Here is a 16,336-nt window from a genome sequence, read left to right as displayed (position 1 = left end):
AAAAATCGCAAATCATGAAAAACACATTTAAATTCATATTTGGGACTGTTTTGGGCAATAATTCGTACCGTGATTATATTTCAACTTGAATCATGCAAATATTTTTTACATTGTATTTATTTGAATCATTTTACACAGTACAATTTTCAAAAATGTGATTTTTAAAAGTTATTTCTTTATTGCTTCAATTTAGTGGCTGCGCGTGCACGCCTGCCTTTGCGTGTGTGTGTTTATAATTTTACAGTATATTTTGTCGTTGCTAAATTACGACAATTGTTTTATTGTGGTCGATGCCATCTTGTAATAATAATTGTATTTGATTGTACATTACTTACACTAAAAAATGTAAAATAATTGAATACAATTAAATACATTGAAATCAGGTCTATTTTAATCGAATGCCGTTACTCCATTTTATTATGCAAGAGTGTGACAATACACGCACGCACACACACACACACAAATGTCCTTCAAATGACGATTTTACTTCCATAATGATTTCTAATTTATTGTAGCTCCAGCCTGGTCTGTGCTGTCTCCAGTGTGGTCAGCATGCATTTGTATGGCTTGTTTTGCTACCGGGGCGAGGCTTCGTGATAAACACTGGTGACATCTGCTGCCATGGCAACACCCTTGTGTTTCCTCCTCCAAACCTCCCCCCCCTCAGACAACTCCCTCCGTGTTCATACCCCCCCCCCCCCCTACTCCACCTTCTGCTTGTGCGCTTTGTCCGTGCCGTCTTCGCAGACTATCTGGACTTTGATACTTGACGGGTATGTTCTGCTGAATGGGCAGGGGGGGGGGGAGGGTGCGGCTTGGTGTGGGTATAAAGAAAACAAACAAGCCAAAAAAAAAATACATTTTTTGTTTTCCCCCTTTGATAGGGGTCTCAGAAATGAGTGAGGACTACCATTACAGACTGGACCCCAGCGATCGCCTCAATGGTTTGGGACAGAGGAGAAAAAGACCCAAGAAGGTAAATGAATGTGTCTCAAATGGCAATTTTAGCGAGATCTCTGCGTGCGCTTTTCATTGTTGTGCGCACCTCTTCTGTGCCTTGGCCAGTAGTAGTAGGAGGAGGCGCCTCTCGCATGACAGGGTGGGTCCGGACTCCCTCTTTGTGTAGCCTGATTCCAGATTTCGTCACACAAGGGATGCTTTTGGGTTGGGGAGGGAAAAAAATGCCATTTTGTAGTTTTAATCTATTACTGTTTATTCGAATCCAGGGCCAAATTATGATTTGATTGGGGGTTAACACTATAAATTATGTTAACAGTTCCTCTGGTTTGAATTGGTTTTACAAATGCAGGGTGGGCCTGGATATGGTCGACGATGGGGCCGTAGGTTAGGTTTGGGCGAGTCGGGTTGTGGTTTTAGGGTTGAAGTTTAGATTCAATGATGATGAGGGTTTGGGCTGTGGCCAAGGGTTAGGATTGATTGATGGGATTGTGCTTTGACGTTGGCTCATTGAAGGCATGTCTTTGACTCCCATTTGACTTGTGATGTCATTACTATGCCGCTACCATGGGCCGTGGCGTAATCTCACCTGCTAATCTCGGTCACGCTGTTGCGAACTGAAAGAGCGGCATGGAAACAGTCTTCTTTGGCACTCGCTTAGTTCAGTCGTGCGTCACGTTTAGTGGAGACAACATATGCAGTCAATTGTTGTTTGGAGAACACAGGAAAGGTTTTTGGGGGGATTTTTTTTTGCGGTGGAATTCGGTGTACAAAAGTTTGAGAGCCACCGATGAATTAATTATCTTCGGGTTTTATCAACGGCTGCTCAGATGTCACAGATCTTGGGTGATTGACGCTTCTGTGTTAACTCAACAGCCGAAATATGGTCTCGGTGTCGTCGCAGAGTTCCCAACAACAAGAACCGCTGAAACATTTGACTGACACTTTTTACGACGTTTGAGTCGGTGAAGTGATCTTGCGTTACGGTCCGGCACCAACCAAGCCGGCCGGGTGTTGTTGACACGGCTGATCTCATTCAAAACAAACCAATTTGTAACAATGCATCAGAGATTATATCTCCCCGTGATTTCTTTGTTGCCTCAACCTGTTTCTAGGTCACTCGAAAATGCCTTTGGCCACCTAATCCCTTCTAAGAATACACCCAACCCTCCGCTTGTTCATGAGCGTATGTGTGCGCTTGTGCGCAAATTAGCCCTACGGTGTTAATACCGCTAATCCACGCAGTCAGCAGGACTGTCCTGCACTTAAGCCTATTCTCCCTTTTTCACATCTCACACGCGTATATGTGCTCAAATGACATGCAATTCTTCCTTCTTGGCTTGGTTATTCCGCGTCTGATTGTTGTCGTTTTATTTAATATTATAATTATTACACGGCCCCCTCCTCCCGCCTTCCCATCCGGAGCACCTGTGATCACAGAAATGGTGGTTGGTGAATCAGGCCAGGTAAGAAAAGGCAAGTTTATTTGTCTAGCGCCATTCAGATGCAAGAAAAAAATGTATCTGTATTGCTTTCCAGAGGCAAAAACGAGTCGCAGTGGGATGGTGAAATACAAACGGAAGCAAAAAGTAGCTTGTTTGCCAAGTTAACATCGCGAGAAGTGAAAAAGAGAAACGCCGTTTTCGATTTAAGAAAATTCGGCAATGGACGGTCAAATTTTTGGGCCGGGTTTGGATGCGCAAGCAAGTGTCCAGAAAGCTTGTCCCGCAGTCTAGGAGCAAAGAAACAGAATGCCGCTTCACTTGGTCTGGAAGGCTCATCGACATTGATAAGGTCTTGAATATACCCTACTCCCCAAAAAGTTGGCTGGAATTTCATACCTGCTGTTCTCTGACACAGAGGCGAATGGCAAAATTCTCAACAATTTGAGCCATGAATGCACCAAAAGAAACTGTTCCCAAAAACGGTCCACTTTAACGCGAGACCAAGATGGCACCTAACGATTGATCAACAGTACCTGACCATCGAACAGGGTGTTCTCAGATGCAAGTGGGCACCGAGTTTAGAGCAGGGGGTCTCAAACTCCGTTCCTCGAGGGCCGCTATCCTGCACGTTTTCAATGTCCTCCTCCTCTCACACACCCGATTCAAATGATCGGGGTTGTCATCAGGCTTCTTTGTGTTGATGATTGGAATCGGGTGTGTTGAAGGACGGAGACATGTAAAACACACTGGCCCTTGCAGATTGGACTTTGACACCCCTGGTTTGGCGTGTCATCAGCAGATTGCTACGGAGAGACTGGAAGAGTCACTGAAAAGGATGTCCACCTCTATGGTGAACATCCTTGGGAATTTTCCTGAACCAGAGAACAACAAGTAAAAAAAAGAAAATCAAAGAAATGTCAAACATTGGGACAAGTGCATTTAAAAGTTTAGGGAAGGGCAAACGCAACTGTAAAGGTGCTCGTGCATTTTAGGCTCATCCTAAAATCTCACCGGATATCCCAAACGTTTTAAGAGTGACCATTCACAGCTTCCTCGACCAAAAGTAAAATTTTGAAATCCATCCTTTGACTCAGAGGAAGCGCAGTAAAGAGAGTCCAGATTTTAAGACCAGTGTGGTTGAGTTTTCAGCAACCAGGAAGAACTTGAGCTGCAGAATTCTGAAGCAGTTGCGGCTGCAAGACTGAGAATGATTTTATTTTATTTTTTAATAAAACACTCAATACTACAGTGGCTATGGCAAGAATGTGGTTTGCATGTCACGGTATGATTAATCCTCTTCTCAATTGTAATGCTGAACTCCAGACTGAAGGTGGCGCCATTGTTTACAAAGACTGCATCCACAGTCAGGAAATCTGGGTTCAATTCTCTGTTTGAACATCTATCTCTGGCTTTCTTCCCACAGTGAGAAAAAAAATAAAATGTCTGTTGGGTTGTACTGAAAGATTCAGGCTGTACTCTGCCTCTCTGGCCAAAACTCTTCCGGGATGGGCTCCGGTTAACTGATGAGGACAAGCGTTTGAGTTTGTTCCATTCGATTACATTCATCCCCATGGGATTGTATTTGTATTCGTTTAAAAAAAAAAAAAAAATTGTCCAACCAGAGTTCAGCTTGTGTTGCGCTGTTAATATGTTGCCTGAGGCCTTCAGAGTCAGGTGTGCCGGCGCACATTTAAACTTTATAAGCATTTTTTTCAGATTTCATATTCACCTCTGACAATAACGTCCCAATTTTTTTCCTATCCTTTGATTGGATGGTCAGTGCAAAACTGTCGCAATCTGCACATACTGTGATCAAGTTCACAATTAGCATCCCTGATGAATATGATATACGTTACATTTTTTTGTTGTCATTTTGTTTGTTTGATATCTATTAGCTTGCAAAGCGCAAATGATGTACATGGCACATTGTATTCTGATTGCCGCGGGATCGTGGCGGTAAACTGCAAATGCGTGGCCTGCTGACGCTTTTCGGAAATACTCTCTCAATATTTGCCAATTCGCAATTCACCCCCCTCTGTTGGTTGCAAAGATGGTTCCTCCCGCGTACAGACCATTGCAGATGCTCGCTCCCCCCTCCCTCCTCTCACATGTTTTCCTCACATCCTCCCCCACCAGCCAAGCGGGCATAATCCCACCGCCTCTCTCTCTCTCTTCTCCCTCTCTTGTGCACGACTCGAGAAGCGTTTGGCACATGGAAGGAGAGATTCCGAGAGTCTTCGGGCCCCTGCGTGTCGCTCTGAACCCGTAGGGTGGAGCCCTGCTCCCGCCCCTTCCTCTTCCCGCTCCCTCACTTTTCCCAACCTGCATCCAGTGGAAGTGGCTTCCCTTTGCAGTCGAGCGGGAGGACTTGAGACAGTTGTCAGGTGTGTTTGCTTTTGTCTGAGCGCGGAAGCGGTTTGGGGGCAGCCATGGCGCACGCCGCCGCCCACATTAAGAAGGCCAGGTCTGAGATGGATCCACCTGCGGACCTGAAGGCCTTGGAGAAGGCTAAGGAGAGAAGGCGCCGCTCCCGAGAGCAGGCAGAACGAAAGCGCAAGGTACTCGGGAGCCACCCCGTGTCATTCCTTTTATTGGAGAGTGGTTAGTCCATCGCACGTCTTGTCATCCACGCCTCATCATCAACATCAACATCACCATCACCATTGTTGTTTACAAGAGACCACCAGTCCCGGTCGTTCTGTTGTGTGTCAACATGATTTTTTGTTCTCAATCAATTCAAGTGTTATGTTCAGAAAAAAAGCTGCCTCAAAAATGTCTGATGAGTTTTGTCTGGCAGTCACGAATAAGCATCGCCACAAACGGTGAAAAACGGAGGAATTGACTCCGCCCCTGGTCCAGTAATAGTTTAACCAACAGCAAAAACACACGCACAGGACGAGGACTCTCTTTAACTTCTGCCAGGCTAAACTTAGCTCCTCCCCAACGTACAAAGATCTTCGTATGTCAGTCAATATGTATCACTTGGGTGTACTTCCCTGACACCAATTACTATTTTCCTATTAGCCAGGACATTGGCGCCAACCTGTGGCATCTTAGGCTATGATAGATAAAGCACAAAAATACGGGTGAGTTTTTAATAGTCAGAAGCGTGACATCAGCAAAGCTCTCTGGGCCTCTCTTCAGCCAACTCACATCTGGAGCGCTGGAGTGACAGAAAAGACTGCTTGTCGCGTCGAGCCATTCGCTGTAATTCCAAACTGCATCTCCATGCCCACAAAGTCTTCGCTTTGTTTTCAAATTTGAACAAATTAGAAATGAGGGACTGGTGAGTGCAACAAAAAAAAAAAACCCTGACATCTATGTCACCTGTGTTTAATCAGTGGTGGCTCAAATGATCTGACACCTTCACCCCCTGCGGCTGTTGTGACTTGATCGAATTCTTCAATCATTCACTTGCTGTCAATTGACACCACGTGCCATTTGATGGTGCGCCTTAACTCATTGCCACGGCGCAAACCCTAAAAATAAATCAGTGGGCGTTTGCTGTACCGATTTGCTATCTTCTGAAAGCTCTCGCATGTTGGCAGCGGCAGGCTGTGCATTTCGTACCTGGGCCTTCAGTGGGGACAGGCCCGACTAATCTACCCCTTAATCCCATCGCCGTCATGTCGAATGTGTCAAAATGTCGTATTTTTTTCCGGGGAAGTCTGCCTTGAAAACTGATTTTCAAGTATTTTTCAGACCAAAAGAATTCCCCCTGCATTAAACATTTGAATGTGACGACGTGAAGACATGTCTCTAAATGTGCTCTGCTCATCTCATTTGGCCGGAACTATTTTGCTCTGACCAAGCAAATAAAGTCAGGAATATACTGCGAGGTGAATTTGAAATCTGATTTGTTGACAAACAGTTCCATTGCGAATACAGTTGAAATGCGCAAGCACTTTTGATTCTGAAAGCCCCGAAGAGAAAGCCCGTTCGGAATAAACGAAGAAAATTCTGTGGACCAAAAATATCCATCAGCAAGGCAGATGGGCGACGCTAAATGGTGAAAAGCTTCCATTTTCACCGCTGCTGGCTGAGCCTTGACCCTCGTGCGACACTCCCTTCAACCCCCACCCGAGCATTATTTTGCCGTTTGGCTGGCAAAGCCCCCGCTCTTATCTGTTTTCCTATCTAATCCCGGTTTGCTGCTGGCCGCTTGGATGACACAATTTACATGCACATATTTCTCCTGGTTATTTTTAATCTCAGCGACCACCTTTCACATCATTCAATCAACAGCTTTCTCGTGTTTTTGTGTCACAAGACTGAATTTAGATGACTATATGTGTGCGTCCATCCATGTATTTCCTCTATGCTGTGAAGGGCAGCAGGATAGATTGAGGGGCAGCCGGGGCGAAGCGGGCGGTGGTTCCAGTGGTCGGGGTACACCGCCTGGACGATCCGATCCTCTGTCTGTTGACACTCTGATGGCCCTTTTCCACCGCGCTTGTGCGAGTGAGAGTTCAGGGTCAGTGGCCAGGTTAGCACCAGTTCATTCGTTTGTCACCAGCGAAATTGGCTCGAGCTCCGGTGCCTGAAACTGGTGCTTAGACTGGCCCCAATTATTTGTTGGGCCAGACTCTGGCACCAGCTACGTCAGGGGCCGGGGTGACGACGGCTATCACAATGATCGGAGATGTCGAGGAATGACTCCCTGGACGCACTGAAGTTTTGCTCAAACTGTTGAGAGGCGAATTCTGGCACGATTGTTGTCCCACCAGAAGAGCGATGGCAGATGTGCCCGGCGAGCATGCGATCTCCGACTGGCGGCCAGCCTTCTGATCATCTATGATGATTAAGATAGAAGCGTTTGCTGATTGCATGTTCCTGATTTTTATATACCACATACAAGTGTAATCGGTGTTATCCTAAATTGGCTAGCAGATGCTAACAGCGCATTCTTATTATGATTAATAGCGCGGGCGCTCGTGGGAAAACGTCGACGTCAGCAGTGACCTTTGAACGCTTTACGAAGACATCATGACGTCAGTCCTACTTGGCTCTTCGCCGGTGGAAAACCAAACATGTTCTTCCGAAGAATTTGTGAAGCGCAACATTTTATTTTTTTGGGGGGGGAGGGGTGCAAAAGGGGTATGAGTCATGGCTCAAGGCATTTAGTTGGACCCCAGCCAGCACCGTCCCCCATTCCAAAGAAGAAGAAAAAAATACATGTCCTATACTGCAAAAACTCAAATCAAAACTCCAAGTATGGTCCAATTATGTGAAGAATAGTTTGGAAAACCCTAGTCCTACTTTTTAAGACTCCAGTCAAAGATTCCTGTTCTGCTTGCTTATCGTTTTGCTGAAGTTAATCTTCCCCGCCCCCCACCCCCTCTTGTGGTGTAAAAAGAGAGCTTCTTTCGAACTGTTATAAATCCGCACTCGTAGCTTCCGATCATGCGGTACTCCGTGGCGGTGGACTAGGATTGACCAAATCCTGGATTAGAGTTTTTATAATCTGTCTGTTGTGGCACTGCGGGCAGGCCCACAGCAGCTCAAAAAGAGATTCCACTACTGCGAATGCTATGACAACCGAAAAAGGAGGGAACATTTCTCCAATGACACGACAGTCTGCTCACACTACATGTTATTTGTCCAATTAGAACAGGGGTGGGGAACCACACAGCACCCGCTCTAAATCTTTTTGGGTTTGGGATGACATCACAATTTATTGAAAATGATTTTGCAGACGCCACAAACAACAACTTGCGGACTTACAGGGTGAGAAGTTCGAACCTCTGGCAAGAGCATGACTGCCAGCCAATTGCAGGACGGCTTTGAGGGGCTGACTGATGGCTTCTGACTTGTTTGGCTTACTTGTTTGCAAACGAGAGCCCGAGGAGTGGCTCACTGGGGTTCGCAGGGATTTACTGAAGACGTTCCAGATGTTCAGGGGCTTGCCAGAAAGATGTGGCTTACCACAAAATACTTGACTCTCTTTGTATGATGTCACTCACTCTCTCCCGGTGACGCCACATCTATCCGTGCCAGCGACTTCCAGTGACAAGCACAACAACTAAAAGATCCTCCGTTCGATATTTATGCGCCGACATAAAATATCTAATATCGATATCGTTGCCGTCTGTCATAATTGAAACATAGGAACATGTTTGCCAAACATGTAAATGGTGGACTCCATCCTGTCATCCATTATGAACAGCGTCATCCTCACGAGGGTCACGGGCATGCTGGAGCCTATCCCAGCCGTCTTCGGGCAGCAGGTGGAGGGGGACACCCTGAAATGCTTGCCAGCCAATCGCAGGGCACACCGAGACGAACAACCATCCGCACTCGGGACAATTTAGAGTGTACTGTTAGCCTGCCAGGCAAGTCTTTGGAATGTGGGAGGAAACCGGAGTACCCGGAGAAAACCCACGCAGACACAGGGAGAACATGCAAACTCCACACAGCAAGGCTCGAGCCCAGAATCGAACCCTACACCTCTGCACTATGAGGCGGACGTGCTAACCATACTTGGTGGACTGGATTTGAACAACCGAGAAATCGAGGACAGGCACATTTGCTGCATTGTGAAGTTGGCCTCACCGAACGTCCACTGCGGATAACGCTTTCACGACACCGTCTGAAATCGAGACGTTGAGACGGGAAAAGCAAACTGCCGCAAATGCTGGCGTTTATTTTCGGATTTGGTCCACTTTAAAGGTTTTCCAAAAACTAATATTAGCACACGCTTGAAAATCAAACCTCGCTTCGTTTGATTTGCATCATCAAAATCAGGCTGGCTGGCTAAATTTTACTTTGAGGAAATCTCCAGTTTGTGTCTCTCTCTGTTGCAGTCTGACAGCAACACCAGCTTCCTGCGTGCGGCCAGAGCAGGGAACATCGACAAGGTGTTGGAATACCTGAAAGGGGGAGTGGACATCAACACCAGCAATCAGGTTAAAAAAAATACACACACACGCACATATACATATATATATATACACAGTGTGTGTGTATATATATATATATATATATAATTTTTTTCTTCCTTCTTCTTTTTTCAATTGTACTCACACTTCCAAGTATGGGAGCAGCATTTCCCGGAAATGTTCAGAAATGATCAGATCGATCCCCAGAAATTGTCTGTGCAACTTCTTGTTGGCTGGGCCGTTTGCTTACCGACAACACAATTCAAACAGTACCAACCAAACATTTTCCCCACGTCGTGTTTGAGGCTCCGTGCAAACGCACGCTTGGGGAGAGAAAAATAACAATCTTATGGTCCATTTTTTTGTTGGTTTCAGAATGGACTGAATGCGCTGCACCTGGCAGCCAAGGAGGGCCACATCGAGCTGGTTGAGGAGCTGTTGGAAAGGGGCGTTGCCTTGAACTCCGCAACAAAGGTGTGGAAAACCCAGCCGCTGAGACTTGAAAGAGAAACGGATTGGCCTCGCCGTCTAACCGATGTGCGCTTGACTGTTTGGCTGCTTTAGAAAGGAAACACAGCTCTGCACATCTCCTCTCTTGCCGGTCAGGCTGAAGTGGTGAAGATTCTGGTCAAACAAGGTGCCGACATCAACACGCAGTCTCAGGTGAGTCTTCCGGTCCGGGTCTGTCCTTTTCGATGCGGCCTCTGGTTGACTGTGAGCCCCTCCATGTGTTTCCGCGCAGAATGGCTTCACTCCGCTCTACATGGCCGCTCAGGAGAATCACCTGGATGTGGTCCGATACCTCCTTGAGAACGGAGGCAACCAGAGCACTGCCACGGAAGTGAGGAGAACCGCCGTCCTCGAAGCGGAGTGTCACTTTCTTGTTTTTTTTGCTCACGCACGCTTCTCTCGCCGATGGCCGACAGGATGGCTTCACGCCTCTGGCCATTGCCCTTCAGCAGGGCCACAACCAGGTGGTTTCAATCTTGTTGGAGAACGACACCAAAGGGAAAGTCCGCTTGCCCGCCTTGCATATTGCGGCCCGCAAAGACGATACCAAATCGGCAGCCTTGCTTCTCCAGAACGACCACAATGCCGATGTCCAGTCCAAGGTATGTTAGCGGGACCGTTTGGGGAGATTTGTTCCACCATCAAGTATACGCTACTGCCATTTTGAAGCTCACTGAGCTGAAGTCACACGAGCACTCATATTTTCCTCCATCGTGTCTCCTGCTTCAGATGATGGTCAATAGAACTACTGAGGTATTTGGTGTTTGGGGGTTTTTTTTGGTTTTTTTTTTTTTGACTGTCTTATGGCTTTGTTATTTCTTTTCTGCCACATTCCACAGCAACGTATGAAGTTCTAAGCATCATTTTGGTTTGCAGTTCACCACTGTTGCTCTTGGCGGCCTCGGTTGCATGGCCACGCTCGTGTGTTGTCTTTGGTTTTTTTCTCATATCGTTTCCAGGCGCATTTTACATTTTTGCTGTTGAACGCAAATAATTGGCGACTCTCACTAAACGTTAACATTCCTTTTTGGGGGGGGGGGGCCTGAATATACCTTGTCGTTCAACACTGGTATGTTGCATGCTTTGTAGTCGATGGAATTGAGGGCTGCCAAAATTGAAATTCAACCTACAATAGGCATCCTGATGACTTCCAAACAGGTACAATGTCAACAAAAAGTAAAAAGTAATTGCAAAGCCTCGTAAAGAACATCACGACGATGGTGTTCATGCTGTTTTTGGCTTCAGGTGGGAAAATTTGTGTTCAATGCATCAAGAAATGATCGATTTCATCTCAACACGTCAGTGGCAGTATGCCTCCGTAAAAAACGTTTTTCCACAAGGGAGACAGGAAGCACAAGCAGGGTGATGCAGCCTTAAACTGCTGAAACAACTTTGATTTGGAAAATAATTGATGCCAACAAATTGTGACCTTGCCTTGCTTCAAATCAAGTCAAAAGGTACAAAATCCTGTTTTTGCAACACCAAAATGGGCTTTCCTGAAAGAGGACGCAAATGTCCAAATATGATGCGAATTGAGAAGATATCGTGGCCATGGTGACGAGTTCATCTGAGGTTTTTAGAAATAATTTTCTGGCATTTTGTCTTTGGGATATTAGGAAAAAAATTATCTGGAAAGAAAAAAAATAAAACCTTGACTGAAAAGACACAGCACGTCTGCCGTTTTGATTTGAAGCAGACATTTTTGGTTTTTGGCCATTTCCAGGGGTGTGTCAAAAAGACACCCCCCGTAGTCTCGGGGCCTTGTTGTCAATGAGGCACATTGGAGAACCTTCTCATTTGAACTGCATTTTGTGTGCGCGCAATGTGTTGCCATTCCGAAATGATTTTAGTTACTCTTGGCAGCCCTCCTTAGGGTACTACAGGTTCCCCATCAGCTATGCCACTTTGCATGTACACGCCATCGCTTAATTTGGCAGCGCTTTGTGTTTGGTGACTGTGCAACGTTTTGACGCCATCACGCTCGTCACTGAATTCTCAGCACTCCTGTAAACAACTCTTTCACGTTAAATCGGACCAAAACGTACAGAATGGCAAGGTAAGGCCGACATTTCACAACTACTCCAACCTGCTGTGTAATCTAACATTTCCGACAGTAATCCTCATTACTAATGCGAACTCTTGAATGACGTCAAGTCAACATATGTTCAGTATTTTTGGTTTTACATTCCAAAAAAGTTCCACTCCGTCGACCGTGATTGTATAAATGCTGAGACGATCGAGGAATTTGCTTCACAGGGTCGAGGGCCAAGAATGATATCAACAAATTTCATTCTATATATTTAAGGATAAATGGTAATTGTATCAATTTTTGTGTCATAAACAATGAAACCAGTATTACTTGTGTCGAACTACTGTCAATGGTGAGAGTACATCAAAATAAAAATCGTCAAACGTGGCCCATTTGGCCGATGATTTGGGCCGATTTTTGATGGGCCGTAATCGGACGATTTCATGAAGCGCATGTCGATCTGCGCAGTGAAGACCCACAAACACGCAGTGGCCAAAGATGCGTTCATCTTTCTTTTGACTTCCCACCTTCAAGACAAAAGTGAAGGCGGCAAGGCGGCACAAAAAAAAAAGAACAACAAAAGGAACGTGTCTGCACTGCACCATTTCTCAGCATATATGCAATTTCTGAGGAGAATCGCAATGTTTTCTTTCAATATAATTTAATCCTGTCTATTTTCTTTTTCACGATTGCAAGATTGCTTGCTCATATTGTTTCTCCCTGCACTGTTTCCCTTTTTTGACTTGGAAGTGCTTGTGCGAGACCAGCCCGCATGAAGTGTCGCTTTTTATTGGTTTCTTCGTCCCACTTTTCCTACCTGCCGGCATTTGATTCCAAGGCATGCATGCTGTGCGCAAAGGTCTGTTTTTGACATCTTTGCTCTCTCATTCCCGCTCGCCAGAGCGGATTCACCCCCCTGCATATCGCCGCCCACTACGGCAACGTCAACGTGGCCACGCTCCTCCTGAACCGAGGGGCAGCCGTGGACTTCCTCGCCAGGGTAAGAGCTGACAAACCAGCCGCACCCAACCTCCATTGAGATCGCCCGGTGTGCCGCACGGGCACTTGCCCGTCCGTGTCCACTTTCATTCAGTCGCTTGGAAAATTGGCATTGGTGGAATAATGTGCTTTTGTTGTTCATTTATCTATGCCAGTGACAAAGAGTGACAGGCAAAGTCATGAAATGCTCTTGCACTAGTTGGCAGAAGGCACAATGAAGCTGTCCTTGCGCCTCCTGTTGCGATTCAAACACGCTCTGATCTTACAACGAATGAAAACATTTGTGAATATAATTGAGACGAGATCACCATCACCTCCGTGTACTCAAATGGGCATAAAAAAAAAACGAGAATTCACAAGTGTATCTACCCCGGTCAAGGATGGCGCCTCGTACTGATGTCCAAAAACGTTTACTCGTGGAACACCGTGAAAACTAAAACATATTTCACACAACAATCAAAATTAAATATCTTGAACAGGACATTAAATAAATAAACACAAAATGACATACCGTGTGCACCTTGGTAAACCGAAAGTAGATCAAATTACAGTAAATCACATAGACCACACGGTATCGTAGTTCTGTCTCTCTCTTTCTCTCAAGTTGTCTTCTCGATCTTTCTCTCATTCCTCGCTATCCACGGCACGTGACCCGGAAGTGATTCTTATCAAAACATTCCAAATAACCTATTCAGAGGATTCAAAGAAAAAACATATATGAAAGTTCACATAGAAATACAAAATACTTTACAAAACAACAAGCCTAAAATAAATTGTATTTTCGTTGTCATGGCAACCAACAACTCAGTCTTGGCGCCAGTTACAACAAGTATTGTGGAAAATTTGACTCTGCGAGGTCAACCCATACACATAACCCACAATTAAACTCTCAGCAACTTGATGACTATTTTGAATGCTCTTGCTTGCTAAAATGAGCTGCTGTGTTTGTTAATCTCGGTTGGGTTTTACTTGTTGCGGTGCATCCTTGATTTTGCATCGCTGTAACAGCGGCGTTCCCTCTCCTTTGCAGAACGGCATCACTCCCCTTCACGTCGCATCCAAGCGAGGCAACACCAACATGGGTTGCCTGCTACTGGATCGCGGCGCTCAGATAGACGCGAAAACGAGGGTGAGTGCTCTGAGGAAGTGCAATCAATCAATAGCCGCATCTGTCCACGGAGTGCAACGAGTCACGATTATTGTGGGGAAAGTGCATTAAATCCCACGGCGGTGCCGGTTATCCATTAAAGTATTTCATTATCATATACAGGCAGCCTCAATTCGCGAGCCGAGTCTATCCCCCTCAAGGGACGGATTCATAAGAATTGTGATCTGTCACGAATTCCAAATATATCTCTATGTAGCTTTTTGCTTCCCCACGCATTTTGGAACAATACATTATTGCCTCCGACTAGTATAAAAGTGGGTCGCGGGAAAACGAAGAAAGGAACCGTTGCTGGAAATGCATTCTCCTACGTAGGATGGCCTCACGCCGCTGCACTGCGCCGCCCGGAGTGGACACGACACAGCTGTCGAGCTTCTCCTGGAGAGAGGAGCGCCTCTGCTTGCCAGGACAAAGGTATCATTCTGACACATTTACAGTGGAGCTGAGACCAATTGGCTCTTTACAGTCACAAAAATCACAATTCTTGGAGAATCATCACAAAAGGCAATAAAAGTAAACTTTTAACATTGCTATGAAGCACAGGTCTCAAATTCAAGGCCCGGGGGCCAGATCCGGACTGCGTCATTTTATGCAGCCGGCGAAAGTAAATCGTGTGTGTGAACTTCCATGATCCTTGCTAACATGGTATTGAAATGTGTGCAATAAATAAATAAATCGTTGACTGCCTTCAAAACGAGTCATCCATCAATTCCAACTCATAATGTGATGTGATGTCACATTTATTCGGTTTCAACTCAACTCAAATGTATTTATAGGGCACTTTCAAACAGCCATCGCTGCAAACAAAGTGCTGTACATGGAGCAACTAACTTTTACAACAGTAGAGCAACAATTCAGTATCAAAGACGGTAGAAAGCACCAAACAGTATCACTATGATCATAATTTGGGTCATGCCGAGTCAAAAGCCAAAGAATACAACTGAGTTTTGAGGCGGTAGTGAAGACGTTATTAACCCCAAAGTGGCCAGCGACAAAAATGAGTTCGACACCCCTGCAATAGAGGATTTAAAGTCAGCAAAAAGGCAAAAAAAAAGTTTTTGAGTTTGTTTTGTTCGGGGCTGCACAAGTTGGGAGTAATCTCAAAAAATTGAAGGGGGAGCACAGCAAAAGAACGACGGCGACAAAAATTCGTTGCCTTCCTTGCCATCCTACAGGACTCTGATTCAATTTAGTTTTGAGGGCACTTGCGGGGACAAAGCCAACTGAGCAGAAGCGTACATGAAAAATGACTTTTCGCCAGGATCAATGTGGACATCAGTTGTAGTATACTGAACTTGATTTTGTGCTCTTCCCCAGAACGGCCTGTCTCCCCTTCACATGGCGGCCCAAGGCGATCACGTGGAATGCGTCAAACATCTTCTGCAGCACAAGGCGCCCATCGGCGACGTGACTTTGGACTACCTGACGGCTTTGCACGTGGCAGCCCACTGCGGCCACTACAGAGTGACCAAGCTGCTTTTGGACAAGAGAGCCAACCCAAACGCCCGGGCATTGGTACCACCGCTTTTTCCGATTTTCTCATTTGAAATGACCACTGAGTGACGATAAGCGGCATAAAATAAAAAAAACATGCCCGTTCATTTCACAGAACGGCTTTACTCCGCTACACATAGCGTGTAAGAAGAACCGGGTGAAAGTCATGGAGTTGCTGGTCAAACACGGCGCCTCGATCCAGGCCGTTACAGAGGTAACCGTATGACATAATACTGCCCGTTTTTTTCCCAAGGGGACTGCCTGACTGTTGCTTTCCACCCTTGTGTGCAGTCCGGTTTGACGCCCATCCATGTGGCGGCCTTCATGGGTCACCTTAACATCGTCCTGCTGCTGCTGCAAAACGGCGCTTCTCCAGACAGGAGCAACATTGTGAGTGAAAGGCGTTACGTTGGCTTCACGAACGCGCCGCCGCAATGACATAATGACACGAAACGTGCCGTGCAGCGTGGCGAAACTTCCTTACACATGGCGGCCAGGGCCGGTCAGGTAGAGGTGGTTCGCTGTCTGCTGAGGAACGGAGCAATGGTCGACGCCAGGGCTCGGGTGAGCGCCGGTTGGACCGTTTTCGTAAAAATGCTCACGAATATTCCGAATATTAGTGTTATGATGAGAGTTTTGTTTTCCGGGGGGCTGTGTTCAGGAGGAGCAGACCCCCCTCCACATTGCTGCCCGGCTGGGCAAAACCGAGATTGTGCAGCTCCTGCTGCAACACATGGCCCACCCCGATGCGGCCACGGCCAATGGCTACACTCCTCTCCACATCGCCGCCAAGGAGGGCCAGGTGGAGACCGCCTCAGTGCTACTGGAGGCGGGGGCTTCGCACTCGCTGGCCACAAAG

At 46.3% G+C, this 16,336-nt stretch overlaps 1 protein-coding gene across 18 annotated transcripts in view; it reads left to right on the top strand.

Moving 5' to 3' along the window:
* Window positions 1-705: 705 nt before the first annotated feature.
* Window positions 706-16,336, top strand: part of LOC147209364 (ankyrin-2-like) — a 36,146-nt gene continuing 20,515 nt past the window's right edge. For 6 of the 18 annotated variants that reach the window (XM_086105208.1, XM_086105203.1, XM_086105207.1 and 3 more), the window contains exons 1-10: window positions 10,198-10,392; window positions 10,520-10,543; window positions 12,721-12,819; window positions 13,849-13,947; window positions 14,299-14,397; window positions 15,301-15,498; window positions 15,593-15,691; window positions 15,769-15,867; window positions 15,943-16,041; window positions 16,139-16,336. In XM_086105208.1, coding sequence (XP_085961334.1) covers window positions 10,520-10,543; window positions 12,721-12,819; window positions 13,849-13,947; window positions 14,299-14,397; window positions 15,301-15,498; window positions 15,593-15,691; window positions 15,769-15,867; window positions 15,943-16,041; window positions 16,139-16,336 — 1,014 coding nt within the window. In that variant the 5' untranslated portion in view covers window positions 10,198-10,392. Of the gene's footprint in view, window positions 774-884; window positions 977-2,219; window positions 2,424-4,469; window positions 4,961-9,205; window positions 9,308-9,655; window positions 9,755-9,844; window positions 9,944-10,022; window positions 10,122-10,197; window positions 10,393-10,519; window positions 10,544-10,646; window positions 11,847-12,720; window positions 12,820-13,848; window positions 13,948-14,298; window positions 14,398-15,300; window positions 15,499-15,592; window positions 15,692-15,768; window positions 15,868-15,942; window positions 16,042-16,138 lie in introns of those variants that run through there. The other 12 variants (XM_086105206.1, XM_086105205.1, XM_086105213.1 and 9 more) reach the window with 10 other exon arrangements.

This window comes from Hippocampus guttulatus, chromosome 2, assembly GCF_054856545.1.
Source record: "Hippocampus guttulatus isolate MCC_2025c chromosome 2, RoL_Hgut_1.0, whole genome shotgun sequence".
In the NCBI taxonomy this organism is placed as follows: domain Eukaryota; kingdom Metazoa; phylum Chordata; class Actinopteri; order Syngnathiformes; family Syngnathidae; genus Hippocampus; species Hippocampus guttulatus.
Note: the sequence above shows the minus strand (reverse complement) of the source record. Positions and strands in the feature narration are given on the sequence as shown.